General features: G+C 42.0%; 2 protein-coding genes across 2 annotated transcripts in view; one reads left to right on the forward strand and one right to left on the reverse strand.

Annotated features, from left to right (window-relative positions):
• The window catches only part of LOC104963762 (forkhead box protein P1-like), a 924791-nt gene that overhangs the window by 796933 nt on the left and 104275 nt on the right, over positions 1 to 23583 (reverse strand). The window lies entirely within an intron of this gene.
• The window catches only part of LOC104963767 (cadherin-2-like), a 31646-nt gene continuing 20692 nt past the window's right edge, over positions 12630 to 23583 (forward strand). The window contains exons 1-3 of the mRNA XM_010792408.1: positions 12630 to 12639; positions 12758 to 12984; positions 21624 to 21806. Coding sequence (XP_010790710.1) covers positions 12630 to 12639; positions 12758 to 12984; positions 21624 to 21806 — 420 coding nt within the window. The remainder of the gene's footprint in view (positions 12640 to 12757; positions 12985 to 21623; positions 21807 to 23583) is intronic.

Raw genomic sequence — 23583 nt, forward strand, 5'->3', positions numbered from 1 at the left:
CCCTTTCTTAGCTTGTTCTTTGGCATCTTTGCAGCATCCCTTTCACTCGTGTGTCCTCACAAACATTGTTCCCGCTGCTTCCGAGGGCTTGACACTTTAAATGTTTCCTGTTTAGGCCTGGAGCGGATTGCATTGATTCCTGTTTTGACTTTAACGCTGTGCCACATGGCTCAAGGCTACTAGTTTGAGTAGCAATTATCTTCATAATGACAACATCAGCACCCTGCTCACACCAAATTGGTCCTGTAGTCCATGTAGCTTTGCTCTTCAGATTGAACCTCATCGACTTCGCCTGACAATAATGACGCAAATTACATTGATCGGTAACTTAGCTTATCGATCAGTGTAATGATCTTTACAGTTTCACATAGCAGGAATCTATGACTTGAACATCACTGTGGCTGCATGACGCCTTGTTGAAACCTGGCATCATCATGTTTCTTGGGTTATCCAATCACAAGTGGACATCTCTAAGACCGTCAGTTTACACCTGGCATTAGAGTGTTTATCAGGAGACCCCTTTGTGATAGGAGAACACTTTACTGCTCTTTATTTAAACAAACGCGTGCATTAGTTCTAATTCTTTTCAAGCATCTGAAGACGTCAATACACTTCATTTGGCTATTTTGCCAGAAATTAAAAGGAGAAGAAGACATCTAAACAATATGGTTCTATTCCTTTTGTGTTCTAGGGAAACTAAATTGCCCAAGACCTATGATTCATCTCTATGGGCTTTTCAAAATATTCAGACTTCAAGGACACATTATATAAAACTGCAGCTGGCGCTAATCATAGATTTTGTTTAAGAGATGGATGCCGGCACTGTGACGTCCCCCATTGGTTTGTGGACTACCGTTTTAGTATATATGTTTTGGCCGTCGCCACTTTTTTGGAAGTGACAAGAGAGGTCGGAGCCCACAGTAATCGAGAAACATGAAGAAAACACGGACAGTACCCAGGGCGGACAACGCCTATCATAAGGTAGCCACGCCCTAAAGCACAACCTGCCTGTGTTGCCCTAAGTGGGATCATAATTGACTAAATCAACATCATGCTGCATTGAAGGAGACTGAAAAAGAGTGATTGAGCCTATACAGTAACCTCATTAGGCAAATGTTAGCTTACTGTAGGTAACAAAACAAGTGAGAAGTTGGTTTATTTTAACATAGACTTTTATACAATAGGACTACTTTTTTGCAACATTTAAAGTCCCCCTGCTTGTTGCCATTAGTAAGAATACAAGTTTAAGGTTATTCTGCGTTGGCTTCACTTTTCAGACCAGGAGGTTGAAGCTTGGAGTGAATAAGAACGTTCTTCAGATAACAAAGAGGGCGTCAAATGAGTAGGCAGTCCTTCATTGTGGCCCCAGACACATGCATGTACACATTGCTAAAACAATGTGGTTATATGCAACCTGTTATTGCCTCTGAGTGATCGAAACTCAATGCTTCCTCAATGAGTCTTGGGTGCGTTCAGAGTTGTCCATGTTAGTGCCAGTTGTAGAAGAGTCTCCTCCAGTTGGTGGTAAGGAAAAGATATATCTTCAAAATGCAAGTGCATACCCAAATTAAGTCAAAAACAGATGCATGAAAGCAATTATAAGTAGCAGTTGGTGTAGCTGACCTCTGAGAGGGCCTTGATCTCCTCCCAGGGAAAATACGGATGAGGTTTGTCCCTGGTCTCGGGGCCGAGAGACTAATAGCTGGCCCTGGCCTATCGCTTGCCCCAGGGGGCTTCGGAGTAGAGACAGGATTAGAGAGAAATGGATGAGAGCAACGGATAATGAAGGAGATCTGTCGTAAGTCTAATCATTGGCTTTAGAAGACATGATCTTGGCTGTAGAGAAAGGGAGCCAGGGAAGATAAGAGGGACGTTTCTTGTTGTGATTACACCTTTTATCACGGCTGAACATCCAATAAGTCGCCACTGTCAGCCGCTCAGTGTGCTGCTCCTGCTCGGTTAAAGCAAACACGCCAATCACTGATTTACATAAATGTGGGGAAAGTGTAGTTTCAGCCGACTCGGATAAGACACCTCATTATTGAGACGCACTGATACACCTTTTATCACACAAATGTACTGTTGCCTTTTCCTCCGGCTGCTCTTCCCTTAAATTAGTCTGTCAGGCATAACAGATATTTCTGTTCCTCTCTAAGTGTATATTTGTAATGCTAATTAGGCCAATTGTAGGGAATCAAATCAAGATGCTGAACACAGCAGATAAACAATCACCGGGGAAGGATGCAAACACTTTTATGCAAATATTACAAGGGGAAGTAAAAGATGGAGACAAGAATAAAAAGAAGTGGAGAGCACAGGCCGCTCAGTTATTGAGTGAGAGCTGAGAGGGAGAGAGATCAAATGGGGGAAGGAAGGAAGAGGGGGGAGAAAATTAAAAGCTGATTACTTTGTGAGTGAGTCTTCAGTTTCTCGAAGGAGGGGGAGGGGGAGAAAGCTGTTTTTAGTGTTGTAGTATTTATTAAGGTCAGTCCCCAGGGTAATCAAGAGAAGCTAAAAATAACTAGCTATGAAGTGCTGCAGTCATAAGCAGGGGACACGGACTGGGCCCTGCCTTATGCACTGGACTCGTGTACTTAGCAATCATCTCTGCTCTTTCAATTGTATGGTAAAAGCCTATTTTTACTAAGGTCTATTATCTAAAAGTTTCTTCTGTGCATTGTACAATGTGTTCACTGCAGTATGGGCAATAGGATTTACAGTTGGAAAAAAACACTTACTTGAGGGTAATGGGTTTTTATTACAGTCATTATACGGTCGAGTGAGAGTCACGGATATGTACGTCCCCTTTGTCCCCTGATCCTTGGCCCTAGTTTGCTCACATTCGCCTCTTTGTCACGTGGCCCTCCTGAGGTCCCACCACCTCGCTTTGGGCTATGTGAAATTATTGTATTGTACGGGGAGAGAACAGACATTGGTAGCCTTGAGGCAGTGTCTTCGCTTCACCTCCTTAAAAAAGATATTGCTGTGATAAAGCGCGGCTCCTTCTCTGCTCCTGCTAAATCGAAGGGGAAGCCTTGAAGGCAAGGTCTGGTGAGTGGGAGCCGAAAGAAAGAAATGAGAGAAATAATCGGTTGATATGTTTGCGCAGCTAGCTGTGTGTTAAAAAGAAAACATTTCTCATTAGCATAACGCTGTGGCAGGGGCCATCGGCTCAATTGGGGGAATTTTCAAGGCGTTGTTTTTGCTGCCTTAATGCGAGTTTTCGGCAGACGGTGGATTGATTTGGAGCCAGAACTCACTGACTTGGTCTGAAATTAGTGGGCTGCTGCTGAGGAGATGGTCAGCCAAAAGGCATGCAAACAAAGACATCAAAGATAGTGGGTGTTTGTTAAGGTTCACAACAGTGCGAGCATGTGTAAAGTTTAACAACGCTTTGAATGGAGTTTCTCTAGAACAGGGGTGCCCAACCTTTTTTGAACCAAGAGCTACTTCTAAAGTTGCCAGTCTGCCGAGATCTACCAGTCCAAATAGAGGGGAGGGGGGNTCTTTGCACGGCATGAAAGAAAGGCCAAATGAATGGGCTGTGATTTTAGTATTTTTAAGCAGAGGTCAATAATTTGTACGGCCCTCGGAGGATGTTGAAAAAATTGAAATGGCCCTTGAGAGGAAAAAGGTTCCCCACCCCTGACCTAGATGGTGAACTGTTATCACATCAGAGGTTTCATTTGTAAAGCTGTTGTAACAAACAAGTAGGCCTTGTCAAATTATTTCAACATACAGTTAAATATTCTTAATGTATTCCGAAATCTGAATATCATAGTTCTGACCATGGATGAGTTACTTTGTATAAAAAGTAAGATCACCTGTCAGGGTTTGAGTTTTTGTGTGTCTAGTTTTGGGGTTATTTTGCTGTTCTGTCCTCCCTGTTGTTAGTTTCCCTGGTGTGTCTAGTTGTCTGATTGTGTTCACCTGTTGCCCTTGTGTTTCTCCTCCCCTGCCCGGCTGTTTCTCGTCTTGTGATTACCCCTCCCTGTATTTAGTCTCTTCCTGTGTTTGGTATCGGTTCATTGTTTGTCTATCCCTTCATGTCACGCTCCATGTTTGGGTCCTGGATTATTTACTCGTGCTCCCCTGTTTTTGGTAATGCTAACTTTGTCTCTTGTTTTCTTTTGTCATCGGCTTTTTCTTGTAAATTAAAGCTCGCTTTTTGTTAATACTGCTTTTGGGTCCTACCTTTTCCACGCACCCTGACAGCTGTGGTAACAAACAAGTAGGCCTCGTTAAATTATTTCAACATACAGTTAAATATTCTTAATGTATTCCGAAATCTGAATACATAANTCTCGTCTTGTGATTACCCCTCCCTGTATTTAGTCTTGTCTCTTCCTGTGTTCAGTGTTGGTTCATTTTTTGTCGTTCATGTCTCCCTTCATGTTGGTCACAGTCCCTTTTTGTTTTGGATGCTTCCTCGTGCCTTGTACCTTTTCTTGGATTCTTGTTTTTTCAGCTTTTTGTGATTAAAGCTCGCCTTTTGTTCCATTTTGAAGCCTGCTTCCCTCCTCACTCTGCATTTGGGTCCATCTTTTCCCCATCCTTAACATCACCTTTATATTTTTGGTGGCAAAATTAAGATGTCACCTTCGAGCTCAAGTTTAGGATCCTTTTAGAGGTTAAGATTTAGTAACCATTGCCAGAACACAATGAGGCTGTATCTCCAAAAAGTGAAGTGACAAGTATTTGAATTGCCCAAACAAACCAATGTGTGCATGATCCATTTCTAAATGAGTGAGGTTTTAAATTAAATTAGAAATATTCTTTCTTTCCTGCTTCGATCAAATTGAACAGAAATCAAACGTCACTGTTTTCTATCACTGCTAAAGGCCTTTGTGTATTTAAATGAGAGAACTCAGAGTTTCAGAAGGGGCCTCCTGCGGCCGATGATGCAGAGAATGTGTTTATAGACACAAATGGCAGTGACATGACTTAAAGGTCACCTACCATTTTTAGGCAATAGCATAGGTCTCAGATATATAAAAGAATTATAAAAAACATGTCTATGAAGTGTCCAAACAGATCACCCATTATAGTCGGGAATTGTTTCTGATACAGCGACAGAGAGACGGTTTTATTTTCTGACACTTGGCGAGTTCCCTGACACACCGGGGACACATATTGATGTATAAAAGTGCATTTAGCACGATAGGTCCCCTTTAATGTATGGAACGGTTTGAAAAACACCTTTAAAATGGAGCTGAGTATTCTGTAATCACAGAAGCTTCCAGCCGAAGTCACCAAACCTGGTCATTAAACGGAGAACGTTGTGGCACATGACTTTCAAAGGACACTCACATGACACTAAAAGCAAATTCTTAGAGCACGATAATTATCATGATCGGAGCAGGACACCAACAATGGCTTCTTCTCCTTCTTCTTCTTCTTATGTTGTATATCATAAAAGCCTCTCTTCGCTTTCACTGGTTTTAGCTGGAATTTCTTCAACATTTTTTTAACTATTTCTTAAAAGGGTATGCATTTGGGGGTTTTCCCTTTGTGTTTTATAGGTTGTTGTGCATGTCAATGGTCTGCAAAGGCAGAAATCCCTGTTTTCTGTTATGGATATTGTGAGATCAAATGTATTAACATTGCTGACTGTAAACTGTTCCTCTGATTAGGACATAGCGTGGGAAGGGACCTTTTCAATGTGTGTGTAAAACAGATGTGTTTAGACTAGGGGGTTTTATGACAACCATTAGAAGATAGGATGAGGGGAAGGAAGTTAGGATAAGGTGTTATCTGTATCCCTTTTGCTCTGTGTAGGGTGTGAGTTTTGCATACAGTGCCAGGGGGTCTCGGCTGGCCTAAACCAAATGTTGTTTGTAATGTAACTAAGCTTTGATGTCCTCCTATAAAGGAGAGCCTGTTTCACTCAGAACAGTACGTGCTCTCTGGTGAGACGTCATACTTGCAAGTATAAAAGATCTTTGATACCTTTAATACGAATATTGTGTTGCTGTACGTTTGTTACCTAACTCATAATTCTCTCTAGACCACAGCTGATTTCAAAGCTGCTACAACATTTACAAAGAGTCACATTTGATGCAGTTTTCAGCTGATTGTGAGTGAAGCGGGTGAAGCTGATTATCTGGGCACTAACATTTCATTTATTCAGTTCAAATGATTAAAGAGGATATATTGTGCTTTTTTTCAGGTTCATATTTGCATGTAGTGTCTCTACTGTGACATGTCTCCGTGCTTTAATGTTCAAAAAAGTTCTATTTTTCTCATACTGCCTGTGCTGCATCACCTCTATTCAACCTCTGTCTGAAACCAGAGCCCAGTCTGCTCTGATTGGTTAGCTGGCCGGCTCTGTTGTGATAAGTCAACCACTTACAGATGTGTCGGTAATAGCCCCTTAGCCACGTACAATGTGACCATTCACATGCACAACTTCCTATATAACACACAAGGGGAAACCCTCCAAAAGTAATCCTGGTGAATGAGATCAGATTTGTCATTTATAAAGCATAAAAATAATTCTAGAAAATTAAAACTACAAATAAAATTGCCAAATAAGGGTGACCTATAAAATGTAAGGTTGTACCTGCACTGAAGTCACATGACATACTTCAGCACTTTACAGCTTCTACATGTCAGTATTTGAGTCGTGTTTGTTTTCTCGTCAGTGGGCTCCGTGCTGTCTATCACGGCCTGCAGGCACAAATACCGTTATTTGCAAATTGAGTGGGTGGCGTTTATTTTCCCGCTGGCTTGAGGGATGCAAGCAGGATACCAGAGGGAATGTTTACTTAGCACTGTGCCACAACTGTGATGAACAGCACCTTAACAAAATTACATCCATATGCTCAGCCCACTCATTTACCCTCCGCCAAGTAATCCACAGTTTCAATTAAACTTATGTAGGGAATAGGGATATAGATATACTCTGTCCCACACCAACACATTTATGTACAGTTTGTTTCAGGTCAGGTGTCTATTTTTAGCTTTTGTACTGTAGCTGATATCATAAACTTTATTTATACACCTTTTTAAATTACACAAAGAAAATCACTTAATTAAACAACAGATCAAATGATCAGTAGAAGCGAAATACAAAGCCAGTCATGCAGGTTAAAAGCGAGAATCATGAAAAGAACAATATTAAAGGTTGTTCTATGAGAGCAGGTCTATAAAAAGATCTGTGTAAGTCTTTAAACATGATCTTCAGAATCATATAATCCCTCCTAAAAGCACCTAACAAGTGCATAAACGCTTGCACGACTTGACCTTTCATGTGAAGTCTTTTTCTTGCAGTTCTTATAGTTCTTTTGTGCTCTCAGCTCTCTTGAACAACGATAATAAGTGACCCACCACCAGGTTGCACTCTTTTATGTCTCGGCCGTGTGCTCAGACCGGCCCTCCTGGTGTGCGCCGGGGAGAAAATTCCCCTCAGTCTGCAAGGAGGGAGAGGAAGATGAAGGAGGGAGGGGGGGGTTGAAAAGGGAGGACATAAGGACAGTAAGAGAACAGTGTAGCCATGACACACGGGGGAAGAGACGGTGACAGGGAGAGGAGAGAATGGCAGGGAGGAGAGGAGAGGGGAGGGGAGAGGAGGCGTGTGCGGTGGGCAGGTGAACATGGTGTGGGCGGAGGCACAAAGCAGAGCGACTACTTGCCCAAAACATTATGCACATGTAATGTTTCCATACAAGAGCGGCTTTGGCCCTCCCCTAGGGTATTGTCTCGGATCTACAAGCAGAGAGAGACAAAGTGTGTGTGTGTGTGTGTGTGTGTGTGTGTGTGTGTGTGGTGTGGTGTGTGTGTGTGTGTGGTGTGTGTGTGTGTGTGTGTGTGTGTTCTGTGTGTGCTGTGTGTGTGATGTGGTGTGTGTGATAGTAAATACATAAATAATGTGTGTGTGTGTGTGTGTGTGTGTGTGTGTGTGTGTGTGTGTGTGTGTGTGTGTGTGTGTGTGTGTGTGTGACCTGGTGGTGGGCAGTCACGGCTGCTTGCCCGCTCTGTTTTAGCCGCTGCGCTAGCCGCTCTGTTGAACAGCATGTTCTCTGCTGTGTTCGAGTCCAGAGAAGAGCAGCCGAGCAGAATGACACCAGCATCAGCGGCCTGCCAAACACTGCTGTGGATGGCAGGACACACTGAAATATACAGAACACACTGAAATATACAGAACACACACACTCAAAGGAGCATATACACAGGAACACAGAGGCAGACAGACACACTTATCTAAGCTACAAAGTAAAAGTGTGCACACTCACAGACACTTGAGCCGGTGGTTTGAAAGAATACTTTACCCCCGTCATGATGATTTGTACATCAAGTAATGAACCAGTTACCTTGAAAAACTATATCAACATATTGGTTTACTATTACTGCTACTACTACCAACTCTCACTCGACTTCGTCAGTTTAATCCAAGTCTCATTTATTCATTCTTATACCCACAATTTCCAAAACGCATGCATTTTTCACTTCAGGTTAAACATCATCGAGGACTGCAAGACAATAATGCTTGATTAGTACTGAGCGTATGACAGATCATAAATACTGTTTCAGTTTTGATGATTTAATATAATTGTGCTGTTGTTAAAAACTGCCCCAATTTACTGTAATTCATCAAGAATTATCTATATTTTTGGGATTTTTTTGCTGCCTTGGGGAGCGACAGAAAAACAAGGTATTCTCAAAGAATTCAAAATAGATTGAGAAATGAATATTTAAATCATAATTTTTCTCCATAGCCAAGGACACAAAGACGCATTGATATGCCTATTATTGGAGAAGGCAATTAACAGAACTGATCTTTGAATCAGATTGATGTGTGTTTTTAGTGCTATCTAAAGGTTATACAGTCATTTCAACACATGGATTCACATTTCTGGCCATGCTGTTTGCATGAAGTATGTTCAGAAACTCGCCGAAGCTCTGGGCTGCTCCGAGGTGATGAAAAATTGAAGACCATGAGTTTTCTTGACAGTGTTTTTCACCCTGAGAGAGCTGCATGCTGGGAACGCTGTTAGATATTTTGTTGATGAATAAAAAATTCACGGGGAGAAGAACCCCAGACAAGTTGATTGTCAAAATTAGCTTAGTGCTGTTAAAATAAAAATGGTATACTTTATTTTACCCATTGACAACTTCACACCGACACACTTCAAGGGATAGTTTGGATGTTTTGAAGTGGGGTTTTATGAGAAACCACTCCATAGCCAGTGTATGACCAACAGCAGATGGTGGTCCGCACGACCCTGTTTGCAGGCAGGTGTAGCAGCACAGGAGCAAAACAGTGGACTGCTGTGAAGGATGGCGTCAGCAAAACATATCTTAGTCACCTGAAACTGTTACAAAGGCTCTGTTCAAAGCCACAAGAATCCATTGACAAAAACTGTAAATTGTCCTCGCGAAACATACGAGATGCTTGCTTCCACTGCCCCAATAGAACGTTTTTTGTTGTTTTTGTTTGTCTTCGGTGATTTAAGAGTTAGTTCAGATTCACTAACGTATACCAATAACTCCCAAGTTGTGCTGTAAAATCACATTTTCTGTCAATGTAGTCTGGTGGCTTGGAAAAGAGCTTAAAGTGGATATGTGGCTTCAGAGTCTGGTCAGAAAAGGTGCTGAAAATATATTTAATATAGCATACATTTAAACTGATACCTATTTTTAGAGGTGGGCCTCCTTTTGGATGGATACTACTGTCTGCGTGTGGGGGGGTGAACACCTCCTTCTTATACCGACACTAGACAGGTACATACAACCTTAAAGCATCCAAACTTTCCCTTTAACACGTTAACATTCATAGTGGGCGGATGAATGGATACGACTAATATCTGGCAGTAAATACTAACGTTCTTGTGTTTGATTTGATCATCTGAGAATTGATGAAGAAGAACATATTTTATTTCCTTTTATAAATGCATATTGAAGAAAAAGTGCCAGTTTAAAAGTAACTTTACCTAGTGCATGTGGAGAGATAATGCAGTGAATGTAGACGGCTGTCGCACATAGCCAGAGGCCAGACCTGCACTCAGCCTCTCCCCTGTCTCGTCTATTCAGCCCTGCTCCAAATGAGCTGACCAGGTGATGGAGTTCAGTTCAGTGGCAGGATGGATAGAACATGCAGTAAAATATGTTTTTTTCTCTAAATTGATGACTCTGAAGTTTACTGACCTTCAGGGCCGTCAACCTACAGGCTCGTCTTCGTTTATTCATTTCAAGTTCAATTTTTCGTACAAAAGCAGGCCGTGGTTTGCCAAGCGTAACATGACAAACTGAATTACACGCGCCAGAGAGCAATTACAACAAATAAGCACAGATTAGTTATCAACAGTGTTCATTCCCCGCGTCTGTTTCCATTATGATGTGACAGCAATAAATAATCTGCACACATTACTCTTGTCTTGAATCTAAGGATTTTTCTTTTGTTTTTGAGATCTTAAAAAAAAAGTTTAATTATTTAGTAATTTACCTTTATCTTTTCTCTGCGAGTGATTCTCCCACATTCCCCTTTTATCCTACCATCTATGTCTCTCTCTCACACACACACACACACACACACACACACACACACACACACACACACACACATATGCGTCGTTTCTCCATCAGTCTTTCGTCCCCCATTCTGCCGCTCTCCTCTCCATTTAACTGCATGCATGGCAGATCAGATCCCACCACCTGATTTCAATATGCTTTGTGAACAGGATTTTTAATGAACTGCAAAGCATGTATGAATATTTTTACACTGCGAAGTGTAAGGAATCATGGTCCCGCCCCCCCTGCGGCTGTACACCAGTAGGCGGTGAATAGTAAACTGAGAGGTGGCCCGGTGCCCTAACATAAAATCAAATACATTCCTCTAACAAAGCTGCACAGTGGCAGCGCCTCTCACACCAGCACATATGTGTGTTCCCATGCCAACTGGCAGCAGCGCAATACACAGGGCAACACACCGACCCTCGGAGACCTCGCTGGTTTTATTGTAGAATTAACATCCAGATTAATATATGCACCAGCTGAGGATAGACACTCTCGAACAAGTTGTTGTTTGAATTCACTCCTACGCGTTTGCACACACAGTCAGTGACACACACACAAACACACACAAACACACACACTCTCACACGCGTTCATAAACAGCGCTTTGCAGTGCGCGTGTCCTTAAGCCTCGCTTCTCCAGCTGCACCACAAGAGACCTGTCTAAGTGACAACAATTAGCCTGCTCAGTTCAAGCTAATTGAAGTCATTTACATAATACATGCCTGCCATCACAATTCATCCACGGACAATTCATGCAGGCCTGTGTCACATTGTCAAAACCTGATGTTAGATCGCCCCCCGTCCTGACAAATGATCCCCAAAGCAAGGCCATCATTTTACACACAAATCTCATCAATCACATACGTATTGTTCTCCAATGGGCTGTATTTTTTTTATGACAATATGGATTACATCTGCCAACGCAGGCAGACGCGCACATTGTCAAAACTGTGTTTACCAACCTTCCCATTACGAGTGCAATTACTCAGAGGTTGAAAACAAGCTGGCGTGTTTGCGTGACGCTAAGTCTCGGCGGCCGAAGAGATCGCAGGCTTTATTAGCCTGTTTGTTTGCGAAGGTGCTTTTGTCAGGAAGCTGGGCAATAAATTAAATAGATGGCTTGATAAAAACCTTGCTGTGCAGAACTCTTCATGCTGGATTTTTTGAAAAATCACACTGCCATAGCTCATAACAGGCGATCTGTTCCCTGGGTGATTTATGAAATCAATTTGTCTTGTTATCAGCATCCAGAGTTTGGGAGACAAAATCAAAGCACATGCGGTTCAAATTTATAAAAATGCGTTTGTGTTAGGACAAAAGACATGATGAAAACAACAGATCAGTCATTCTCATCGTTGCATCATGCTGTGAATCATGGGATAATGACATTGATTACATTTGGCAAGGGAACGAAAGCTTTTACGAAATAGTTGTGTCTAAGTTTGTTGGTTTCTTCTGTGTTTTTTGTGTAGTAATGGTATATTCATGTCAGCTGTCACTGGAGAATATGCTTGGATGCACTCAACACCATATATTTTAGACCTAAACATGCTTCACTACTGCACACACACACACACACACACACACACACACACACACACACACACACACACACACACACACACACACACACACACACACACACACACACACACACACACACACACACACACACACACACACACACACACACACACACACACACACACACAAACAAACGCTACATTACTCTTACAGGAATTCGTTTGTGTGTGTCTTCCAACACGAGAGTCCTCACAGCTCCCTTTCTCTTGTCTCAGTCAGCCAGAACCCTCCAAATGTCATTCAAGTCTTTCCTTCATGAGTCTGGCAGCAAAGCATGGAGCCCAGTCGGCCCAGTCAGCCTAATGTGCTTTAGACCTTCCCTTCATGCTTTCCCTGGAGAAGCTGAAGGAAATGCTGTTCTGACATCGCAATCCGTCTAGTTTGGGAAAAAAGAATGATGTGAAAAGAATTAGGTTCCCCCCCGTGTACTCCGGTTCAGAAACAGATAAGCAGTTTGTTTTGCCAAAGACGTCAACGCGGGGAATCAAAAGCGACAGTGGATGGGATGAGATATTTCAAGATACGTCTTGATGGATGCAGGTTAATCTCAAACCTGCCAGATGTGTCAGGGATTTGCCAACACCTCGCCGAGTAAATCTTACTGTGCTGCTATTTACTTCTGAACCGCCCTGACTTCCCTTTCTGTTTGCCTCTGCAGTGAAGTTCGAGGATTGCCAGCACAGCAGGGAGGTGGGCTTCATCAGCAGCGACCCCAACTTCGGCGTGAGGCCCGATGGGTCGGTGTACGCCGAGCAGGAGCTGGGGAACCTGTCGGAGCCCGTGGAGTTCATGGTGACGGCCCGGGCGCTCCATGACCCGCACATCTGGGAGACCACCGTGAAGATGGCCCTGGCTGGACATCCTCATCCTTTAGCCCTCACCAAGGTAACACATTCAGGAATACACAAACGCACACAAGCAACTGGAAGGGCAAGAATAGCTTCCTATGGACGACACTGACAATTGAATCACCTTATTGACTAGTTGATTATTACTAAAACACATTTAGTGGTGTAAAGCAACTCGGTACATCTACTCAAGTACCATACTTAAGTATTATCTTTTACATAATTCCGCTTTACTTGAGTATTTCCATTCTTTGCTACTTTATACTTCTACTCCACTACATTTCAGAGGCAAATATTGTATTTTCTAGAAGACTACACTTAGTTCTCACACAAGATACCAGTTAAATATGAAACAAAGAATATGCTTACAGTATATGATTTGATGCAGAACTTTACTACAAATCAACTTTGTTAAGTCTCTAGAATTGGCTTCATGTTCACAACATAAAAATGGTCTTTCATGTTTTTGATAGTGATAAAAGCGGGATAATTTATAACCATCCTGATAAAATACTGTACAAAGAATAATTATGCATGGATCTGTTACATGTAATACAAACAAATCCCTCCCTAATTTTTCCTGAGACACAAGACAGCGGATACCCTCCTCTGGAGAAGCGATCTAGCTGACCACGTCACATCAATTTGAGGGGAAATGTATGCATATCTGATTAATATTTTAAGAAATACTTTGTGAAAATAAGGTGTAGAGGTTAGTGCTTCAATGTATCATTTCCAATTAAATAATCACACAGTATTGAAACGGTTCCCTGCCTAATCAACCATCAAAGGTTTTTTTTTACAAATCCCTGTTTTTGATCCTGTCACCTTTAGCTACTTGCAGGTGTTGGAAGCGTAACCTAATTATAATTGATTAACATATTCCAAAAGGATTTAGTTTGGAAAATAGGATTTGAAACTGGATTTGGATTCAGTAATAAATGCTATTAAACCCTGATGCTAAAGTAGGTTATCTCCTGATTAGATATGCTTCATTGTTTGTTCTAGAACGTGTAAAGAAGCTTCCTAAATGAATCTGATCAGGAGCATTAACGCTGCTTATTTTTCAGGATTTTCACAACAGTGCGTGCACGGTAGTTAAGATGCAGTGCTTCTTCGTAGAGATGGCTCTATTTGCTGCCGAGGCCCTACTACAGGGATCACCAACTACATTTGTCCAAGGGCCAAAATGTATCCAATAGACACTTTCGCGGGCCCGCAATTTTTGAAAGTAATCAGAATACAGTTACAGTTACGTGTCTTAAAAACGTATTCAGATTACTTTTAGAATACTTTTGGAATGCTTTATTTTTCCATAACAGATGGGTATGTTTTGGTGAACAGGAGACCCTTATGTTACTGTTTTAATGGCTTATCGAGAACTCAAACACAACATCTTGGTGTCATTCTGGACAGCTCTCTCATCTGCAACCCACATAAAAAACATCACCCGGACTGCATTCTTTGTACTGTCTTAAAACCTTTCCTTGGAATATGTTATGAATTGTAAGGTGTCCTTGGGTGCTTTGAAAGGCGCGCCTAAATAGAATGAATTATCATTATTATTTATTATCTGAAACGATGTAATAACTTTTAAAACTTTTTCCAGTCACTTGCCCCATGCATTCAGCAGCAGCAGCAGGCCATTCACTTTGATTTGATCCCGTTATGAAATGTCATAATTTCGACAATAAATAAATGCTACATAAACGTTATCTTGCACATTTTATCTAACCATCTCCGTTTCTAACTTTCAATATATTTTAAAAGAGATCTCTCTCTCATTTGCGGTGCGGGGGCGGGGCCTCACAGACACGCTGCATCTCTCTCTCGCTCACAGACATGCTGCAGCGCTGTGCAGTGTGCACACAGTTCTGCCGGTAATGAATATTACATTTTGTGAGGAAACTTTTCCACCAATAATTCCAATAAGTATTCCAAAATGTATTCACTTCAGGTTTACGAAAGTAACTGTAATCAGATTACTCGTTTTTCAAATGTAACGCCAGCTGAATACAGTTAGCCTACTTGATTTTTGATTTTTGTATTCTGATTACGTAACGCCGTTACATGTATTCCGTTATGGTTACAACCCAACCCTGCTTCTAGGCTACTGTCTCGCAGCTCCTGCCTCTGTTGGACTGTCGCAGCGGGCATACTGCTGTGGTGCGGAGCGCACTGTCACTACCCGATCTGCAGCTCTGCCCGATCTGCAGTGCGCATGTGCCCAGACTCTTCACAATGAAGGATCACTTCTTCTTCAAGGCAGGGAAGGTTACGCAGTCTACTGACCCGCAGCTGCTGCCTCTCTGTTGGACTCCGGTACTGCACCTTACTCACGAGACGTTGTAAAAAAAAAAGGGTGGGGGGCGAACGCAGTAACCACTCCGCCAACGCCACAGTCACCCCCGTCGTGCGGGCCGGATGAGAATCTCTGGCGGACCGGATTTGGCCCGCGGGCTGCCAGTTGGTGGTCACTGTGGCCTACTAGCTAACAGAGACTGTAAAACCACACAGGGTACTGAATGTACTGTACAGCCGCTGTTACCACCGAGCTGCACTTTGTTGGAGCGAGTCACCCATTATCATTTTTCCTCCACTACTTGTTGCACGCCATTGGGCTTAATGTTCAGTCATGTTTCTAATCATGACAAAAAGCCTGAAACTCATGTAGCTAAAGCAATTGCAGAGTAGGGATTAAAATTCTGCCCACTCCTGGTAGTGCAATAATGGAGACTGGGAAATAATTGACATTGATTGAGCTAATGTTCCACTCTGCCGGAGTCTGCGAGGACCAGGTGATGTAGTTTCGCTGTATAATTATGTTCCCCACATCATGGAGTCGGGGAAATATTCAATAACTGAACAAGAAATAAATGTGTTTCCTCTAATCACATGGAAATTTGAAAACAGGCTTTTACACGTACAGTACATCACGTGTTTCTGCCTGAACCCTGTTTACAGGCGTCCCTGTCACAACACACTACTCTTGTTTTCCTCGGATGGTATAAATAATTGGTACTGCGTCAAGTCAAATATAGTTTCAATCTGTGGGTACGCCCTGAGGAGGGATGAAATGAATTCCTGTTTCATTAAGAACAAAGTCATTACAACATTTAATTATTAAAATGAAATGTGTGCTACAGGATAATTTGATACAGGGACCGGGTTGAACCAAAAAGCACTTTGGTTGGTCTTTGAGTTTGATTATTCATTTGTTTATACAGTCCAATACTTCCTTTTCTGATGGACCTGGATCATTAAAACTGTATGACTTTTAAGCAATTGAGTGAAACATTGAGTGACAACCTCCGCAAGACTGAAAAATCCCCCTTTAAAACAGTTTGTCCTAAGATCTACTATTTATGACTTGAGTGGGAAGGATGTCATTTCTAAGTGATCGTAGTTTAGCGGCAGACCCTTTTCCTCCGGCTGACTCTATTTTTATTACAATATATTATTATTTATTATATTTTGAACGCTGCAGAAATTAACATTTAGTTAGATGTAGCCAACATTTCGTTTGACATTGATAACAATGGGAAAGTCATTTCATACAGAGCAGAGTGTGGTTTAATCTGTAACCTGGTATAATGTCTGACAGCCTTTCAGAAAAGGCTCTCACTCACAAGGACATGTTGTTTCAGCCCATGTGGACTTCCTGTGTCCTGCTGACCTCTTGTCCTGCTTCTTCAGTTTTACAGTTAGTACGATTGAGATGAAAAACACTAATCGTTAGCAGAAACACAGAATAGGGTCATCAATATGTTCCTATGTCGATATGTTCCCATAGGCCTATGCAAACAGGTTTTTCTACACCGTACACTTTCAATGTGAGACACACAAACAGTGAGTTGAACCTTGTTCAAATGAACCATTCCTGAGCTACACCCTCTCAAAGTTGCTCCCTAGTTTTGAGTTTGTGTCTCTTGATATAAACTAACATTGTAAGATATTCACGAGGGCTGTGTTGGCTATTCAAATTGAAAAAAGTAAGAGTTTCACATTTCAAATGCAGTTTGAATAGTACAAATCCATTCAACCAATATCTAATTGGATATATATATTATGATACATATTGGATCATAATCCCGTGTAAACTGTCCATCGACACTGTTCATACACTTAACCCCTTGAATACTGTTAAAGGTGGGGTAGGTAATTTTGAAGTAACCAGCTCGAGTGCGCTAGAATTTGAAAATACACAGCCGGAAAAATCCAATATGTATAAAGTCAAGAAAGTTCTCCTGCCTGTATGAATCCGTAAATCAATGAGTGCACCATCAGTAGGCTACAAGCTGAAGGTGATTTCAAGTTAATGATCCAGGGAAGCGTATATTGAACATTTGACCTTTGAAAAAACTTTGATAATTTGATATTAAGATCTTCTTAATATGTTACAACGATAGTGAGCTGGGGTGCATACTTACTTATCAACAAGAATATGTATCAGCAGTTCCTGGAGTGAAATACTAACATCAGCTAAACTTTTCACAAAGACTATGCTAAAGTTCAATGTTTACCATATTTAGTTAATTAACCATGTTAGCATGCAACAAGTTGCTAATTAGCTCTGAACCGACATCAATTACAGCTCACACAAACACGATTGCATGTAGTTTGTCTTACCCAGTTTGGTAAACACACACACACAGACACACGGTGAGTAGATGTTATCTGAGCCCCTCACAATGTTCTGAAAGTAATTTGGAGTTTATCATAATTGCATAACCTAACCACAACCCTATGTCAGCAGTATCAACGTGGCAGTGTAGAATATGAACAGCTCAGGTCAGGATATCCTCTTCTCTCATGGTGTTTAAAAGACTCCATTTGCAGCTCATTTACACAGATAATGTGTGGAGAAAACTGTTGTAGTGTGACAAATGCTAAGCTTGATTTATCTCTACTCAGATGAATTGGCATCAACACAAATATACAGTGGCTTTTTCTCTCTTGCTCTGCTTGCTTTGTTGTATATCAGCCGTGAGTGCATTGATTTGATTTTAATAACTGGCTTAGTTTCTCACGGCGCTGTTTCCACAGGAATTAGCATACTTGGAATGATCAACCGGCTCATTTTAGTATTAATTTCCCAGTGTACAATACCACAGCAATTGAAGTGTGGAGCATCTTTGGCCTGAGAGCCCTTTCCGCTGTTTCTATGTATTCAGGCTATCGCGCCCCACACAGGTAGGGCCTCTCGTTGAGTGCTCTCCTACTCGTACTGATTTCATGGCACGTTGGTTTGCCTTCTCCACCAGCTTACAGCCCATCAGTTATGCACCACTGGATTTGCAGTCGACTGGTTGCCAGAGTGGGTTTTAGTGCTTATTTAATTTGCATTTTTACCGCACTCTCCCCAAACAGCCTCACCTGTTCAAGGTAGATTACGGAGAAGGCCGGCAGCAGGGTGGAACGTAGGACCCTGGGGTCTGCTGGTCGTGGAAAAGCAACACCGGCAGGGTTGGATGGTTGCACTTCTGCTGTGTGCTTAAACTCTGTGATTATGGCCTGATTTTGTTGACAATCCTCTCCGGAAAGCTGCAAATCTCAACAGGCAAATAGCAGCTATGAGAATTTGAAGACTTTTTTTATATGAAGTAAAAAAAATTGTCTTCGCTATATTTTTTGAAAGAGGATCTCATGGGAGAACAATCCCTTTCCTGAAGACTACCACTGTGATCTCTTTTTGTTATAGCGAACCAGCAAAGGGAACTGCAACACTAAAGACATACAAAAAAGAGCATAAAAAAAACCTCCTTCAAATGTTTCAGAGCCCCAATGAACAGAGAATGGGAGATGAGCACACACTCGTTATGTATAGTTCTGCCTGTTTGTCAGACTGATAACCTCCAGATGTCAGCTCCAGGGCCGGGGGCTGCTGGCCTAAAGAATGCCCCAGCAATGTGCCGCCTGCCTGGGAGCTGGGAGCTGCCAGCTGGCCCCGCTGCCTCTGGGTCTCAGGAGCCGCCGGCGCATCGGGGACACACTAACCGACTCCTTGTCATGTTTTCACGCACATACACACACTGGGACACACGCAGACAAATACACCCGCACATATGTTGATGCATTATTTCGCCCACATGCCTGCATCAAGGTCAGCCGCTCACATGATTTCCCATATGTGCACACAGGCATGGTTGAACACTATGCACCAACTGGATTCATACACACACATTCAGACAGTAAAATCTCAAAAGATTAATAAACAACTAGATTTACGGCAGCCCACGGAGAGCTTTTTCCACTTTTTCTTTCTTCCCTTTGTAATTCTGGTATTGTCACGATGCCATCAGCCTGTCATCTGGCATGCTGTTTGATAGTGACAGTCACATGCAGACACTACGCCGATATCATCCACACGCAGGCTCACAATAAGGAACGTCTCCCTTTCACTGTCTCCCTGCCTCACCCTCTCTCTTATTCGTTTTCTTGTTTTGGCAACATTTCCAAAGGAATGTTGTGGCTCGACCAATAGGATGCTTCGACCTCGTTATCGTCGGGCTTGATGGGCTGCATATGTCAGAGCGCTGGTTGGTGTACGGAGCGAGTTAATTCAAAGTAATAATAATAATAATAATAATAGTAATAGTAATAGTAATAATAGTAATAATTAGTTAGAATTAATTGTGTTTCTCCGCAGATAGACAAATCTGATACGGACTCAGTCATTAGGCAGCACACTGGAGTGAGCTAGGAGTGCTATCAGATATGTGGCCACTGACATGGCGACAGTCCTAATGATTCATCATCATCTGCCATAGAGAGTGTTGTTTATCCTCTCTTTTTTTTTAAATATGTTTGTTTTCCCTTGTTTGTTTCGATTGATCAAACACAGCTTTAGATTCACTGACTAATTCCCCCTGCCGCCCATGGAGGGCTCTGGCTGCACCCACGTGCCAGTTGGTACCTGTGAGTGTTTTGGATGAGTGGAGCCAGAACGAGAGTTATCTTATCTGGGAAACACATCTGGTCCCCTGGTTCCTCTCTCTGTCCTCTAACCATCCACCCGGTCGGCTGCCCGCTACAAACACTCAGCCCGACTGTTCAGAGGTCCAGACAGTCCAATCCTCTGAGCTGTGAGTGAAGGGTTAAAACAAAACAGATGGAAAGTAATCCCTGCATTTGCTCAGGCGCAGTTTCCACTCTGCCTCTCTCGCAGGCAAAGCAGGTGTAGCCTGTATTGATATGATGAACTGCCGGCCTTTGTTTTGGCATGGGGACGTTTCCAGAGTTGCTTGTGTTGCACACGTTCTCTGTGTTCCAGGTGGGATGAGCTGTGCTTCAGGTGACAGCAGCACATACTGTGTGTGTGTGTGTTTGTGTGTGTACAGGGGAGGCAGAGACAACAATAGGATTATGTGGATTACAGCAATACAACCATCTTACACAGGAGGACACCATCGAGGATAGGGGGGGAAAACACTCAGTCTTTTACACACCCTTCTAACCCTCCTTTCACCAGGAAAGATGAGTTAGAACACAATCTTCTCTCTGCAGCTGTAGCTGGAGGGAGTCATTGCAAAACACCCATACGTTCCCACAAAGGTTTCCAATAATACCGCAGTGCTGTATGATGCAGTTGGTACCTCAACTTTAGAAATAAGAAGTATCCACATCCAAACAAAAGTGCAGAGAAGTCTCTGGTTTCTCTCTGCTGCTCGGCTTGTGATTACACTGGTATTTCATCAATACCTGTTCTATCTGATGCTAGGGAAAAGTGTAACATTGTTTTCTGTCTACAGCAGGGCAGAGAGGGCAGGGATAGGCACACGCAGCAACCTTCAGGTCTGAAAAAGGGAGCCAATGTGAAACAACAGGTCACAACAGTTCACTACCTCTGTGTTGTTTGGGTGTAGTCCGTGTTTCGTCCTAGAAATGTAACCTTTACAAAGTGTGTTTTTTTGTTCATGAGGGTTATATTTTGATCACCTAAGAGAAGAGAAACAGTTGGAGTAATTTCAAATGGTGGAAGGTAGACAGCGAAAACAGAGCATTTAATGACATTTTCTCTTACTGGACCCCTTTGAAATGCAATTGAATACCCCTGCATTATAGCAACAACAACAATAATAATAATAATAGCAATAATAATTGGGAGGGGGGGCGCGGCTGTTCTTATGTTCTCTGAGGGGAGGCTCACATTCCCACACTTTGAAAACCCCTGACCTAAAGAATTGAAACATGGTCACTGTTGGATCCAAAAAACAAGATTGTTTAAAACGCCAAGGTTTCAAACCTGTGTGTCAAGAAACGGTGGCTAAGCTACGTCTCTTTCCTATATTCAGTCTAAAAAAAGTCTGATTTTTTTCCAAAAATCTATGCGGGGATGCAGACAAAGCACGGCACCTCTGTGGACAGAGCCCAGCCATGTAGCCTCGGGGAGGTCTTAGCAGGCTAAGAGTGTCCTGCCAAAAGCCTCATGAAATGTGATTCAGCCGTATTCAGAAAAATGTCCTTGTGTTTGTCACCCTGTCGCTCTTCCAAAACGGGCTCATTGTCAGCGTGACATCCAGAATTACATTTTCAATTTTGGCTGAGGGAAAAAGAGGGAATTTATTTCAACACTTTAGAGCTTCATCTTCCAACCTGTCGCAGCAACATGGCATTCTTAATATAATAACATGCGAGATGGAGCATCTTATTAAATGTTTATGTTTTTCTTTTCAGGTTGGCATTGAAGAAATGCTGTCAAGAGCCTGGGACTCCCAACCCCGAGTTATCAAGTTCACACGAAAACATCAGAGGAGCTCCTCCGTCAATGGGCTAAGGCGACAGAAGAGAGACTGGGTCATCCCGCCTATCAATGTGCCTGAAAACTCCCGAGGACCCTTCCCTCACATGCTTGTCAGAGTGAGTGACAGTTTGAATAAATCCATCAAACACCACACATGACAACACTTTTATAACTTGATTTTGCTAAGGGAAACGCTAAGATAGGTAGACAAGGGGAGAGGAGTGGGTATATAGAGTCATATTTCTTATAATCACCATGAGGCCAAGAGACACAACGTTCTGTTATTTTCTATCAAGCACACCCAGCAGGCTAAAAGCGCTGCTCTTGTCTCTGATTTAAGTCCTGATGCCAGGTGATTTGTCTGCACTGCCTCTGGGTGCCACAGACAGGAAAAAAATCACCCTCGCTTGGAAAGCACACAAATATGCACTTCATGCTTGGTTTCAGAAAAATAGATCTATGGATTACTCAGGAGTATTCTCTCAGTGTGGTGTTCCTGCACCTGTTAATAACGCTGGCTTAAGTGTTTTTCACATCACAGTGCATCCATTTGGAGATCTGAATCGATGGGTGATCATGACATCCATATTGTTTTGAGGCTGGTTAACTTGTTAACTACACTTTTACAGATCAATAAGTGTTGAAAAATGCTTTAGTGTTTTCGTTATCAAAGTAGTTAACTGTATTTGTTTGATTTGCTATGAAAGATGCTAATGATTTGATACTAAAATGTGCACATATCGATACATTAAGTATTAGAAGAAGTACTCATTGCTTAAAGGTGGGGTAGGTAAGTTTGAGAAACCTGCTCGAGATACACTTTTTGTTATATTCCATGGAATGCTCTTAACATCCCGATAGCAATTAATATCTGAAGTGCTTTGACAAAAAATCCATAAAAACATTTCATCTGTGGAAGCCGTGTTACTGTAAAAAGCACGACCAATCATCTGAGCCGGCCCGGCTAAAGTAACTGGATGGCCTACCTGCCTGTCAGCCTTCCATCTGTTCATGTGCACGTTCGTGTGTGTTGGAGGAGGGGATCTGTAAGGAAGTGCGCGTTCGTGTGGTGTTGGAGGAGGGGCTCTGTAAGGAAATGGCAGATTTTTTCCGGCTGTGTATTTTCAAATTCTAGCGCACTCGAGCTGGTTTCTCCAAAATTACCTACCCCACCTTTAACAGTATTCAAGAGGTTAAGTTTATGAACAGTGGCGATGGACAGTTTACACGGGATTATGATCCAATACATACAATTCAAAACATCTATTTAATTCTTTTTTTTTTCTCATGGCATTTCGTATGCATTTATTCTGTAGATAAAGAAGAGATAGGTAACACTTATACATCTTCAATCCTCAGAGAGGAGGAGGTTTTGAACAGGGTGTACTCATTTTAGTTCATTTACAAAACAGATGATACCTAAGGGGGATACAATGAGAAAAACAAATACAATTTTTTTTAATATAACTTCTTCACGTTCAGTCAGTATATTTCATTACATTACAAGTTACAGATGAAAAAGACACAATATCTGTATTTATGAAGTCACCAACAACAATATATTATTGTACTATATTATTATAATGATGAACAATAGAGACTGCTTGTTAGTATCACAGTAGTGATGATGGTGCTGATGATGATGATGATGATTATTATTCGTTTCTCGCGGAGTACTGAGGCAATCAAATTCAGGTTTTGCATAAACAGGATGATGGCTTCTCCTGTTTTCTGAAAGTAGGATATTTTTTACATGTGCAGACACATCAATGGGACACTCTAAAAACCTGATGAAAAACTATTTATACATGTCCATTTAAACGCTGTCTGAACGTTTAAAGTCACTCCATCTTGTAGTAATATCATCTAAAGATACAGACTTCCTTAGCAATG

This window comes from Notothenia coriiceps, unplaced genomic scaffold (genome assembly GCF_000735185.1).
Source record: "Notothenia coriiceps isolate Sejong01 unplaced genomic scaffold, NC01 NC01_scaffold00036400, whole genome shotgun sequence".
NCBI classification, from domain to species: domain Eukaryota; kingdom Metazoa; phylum Chordata; class Actinopteri; order Perciformes; family Nototheniidae; genus Notothenia; species Notothenia coriiceps.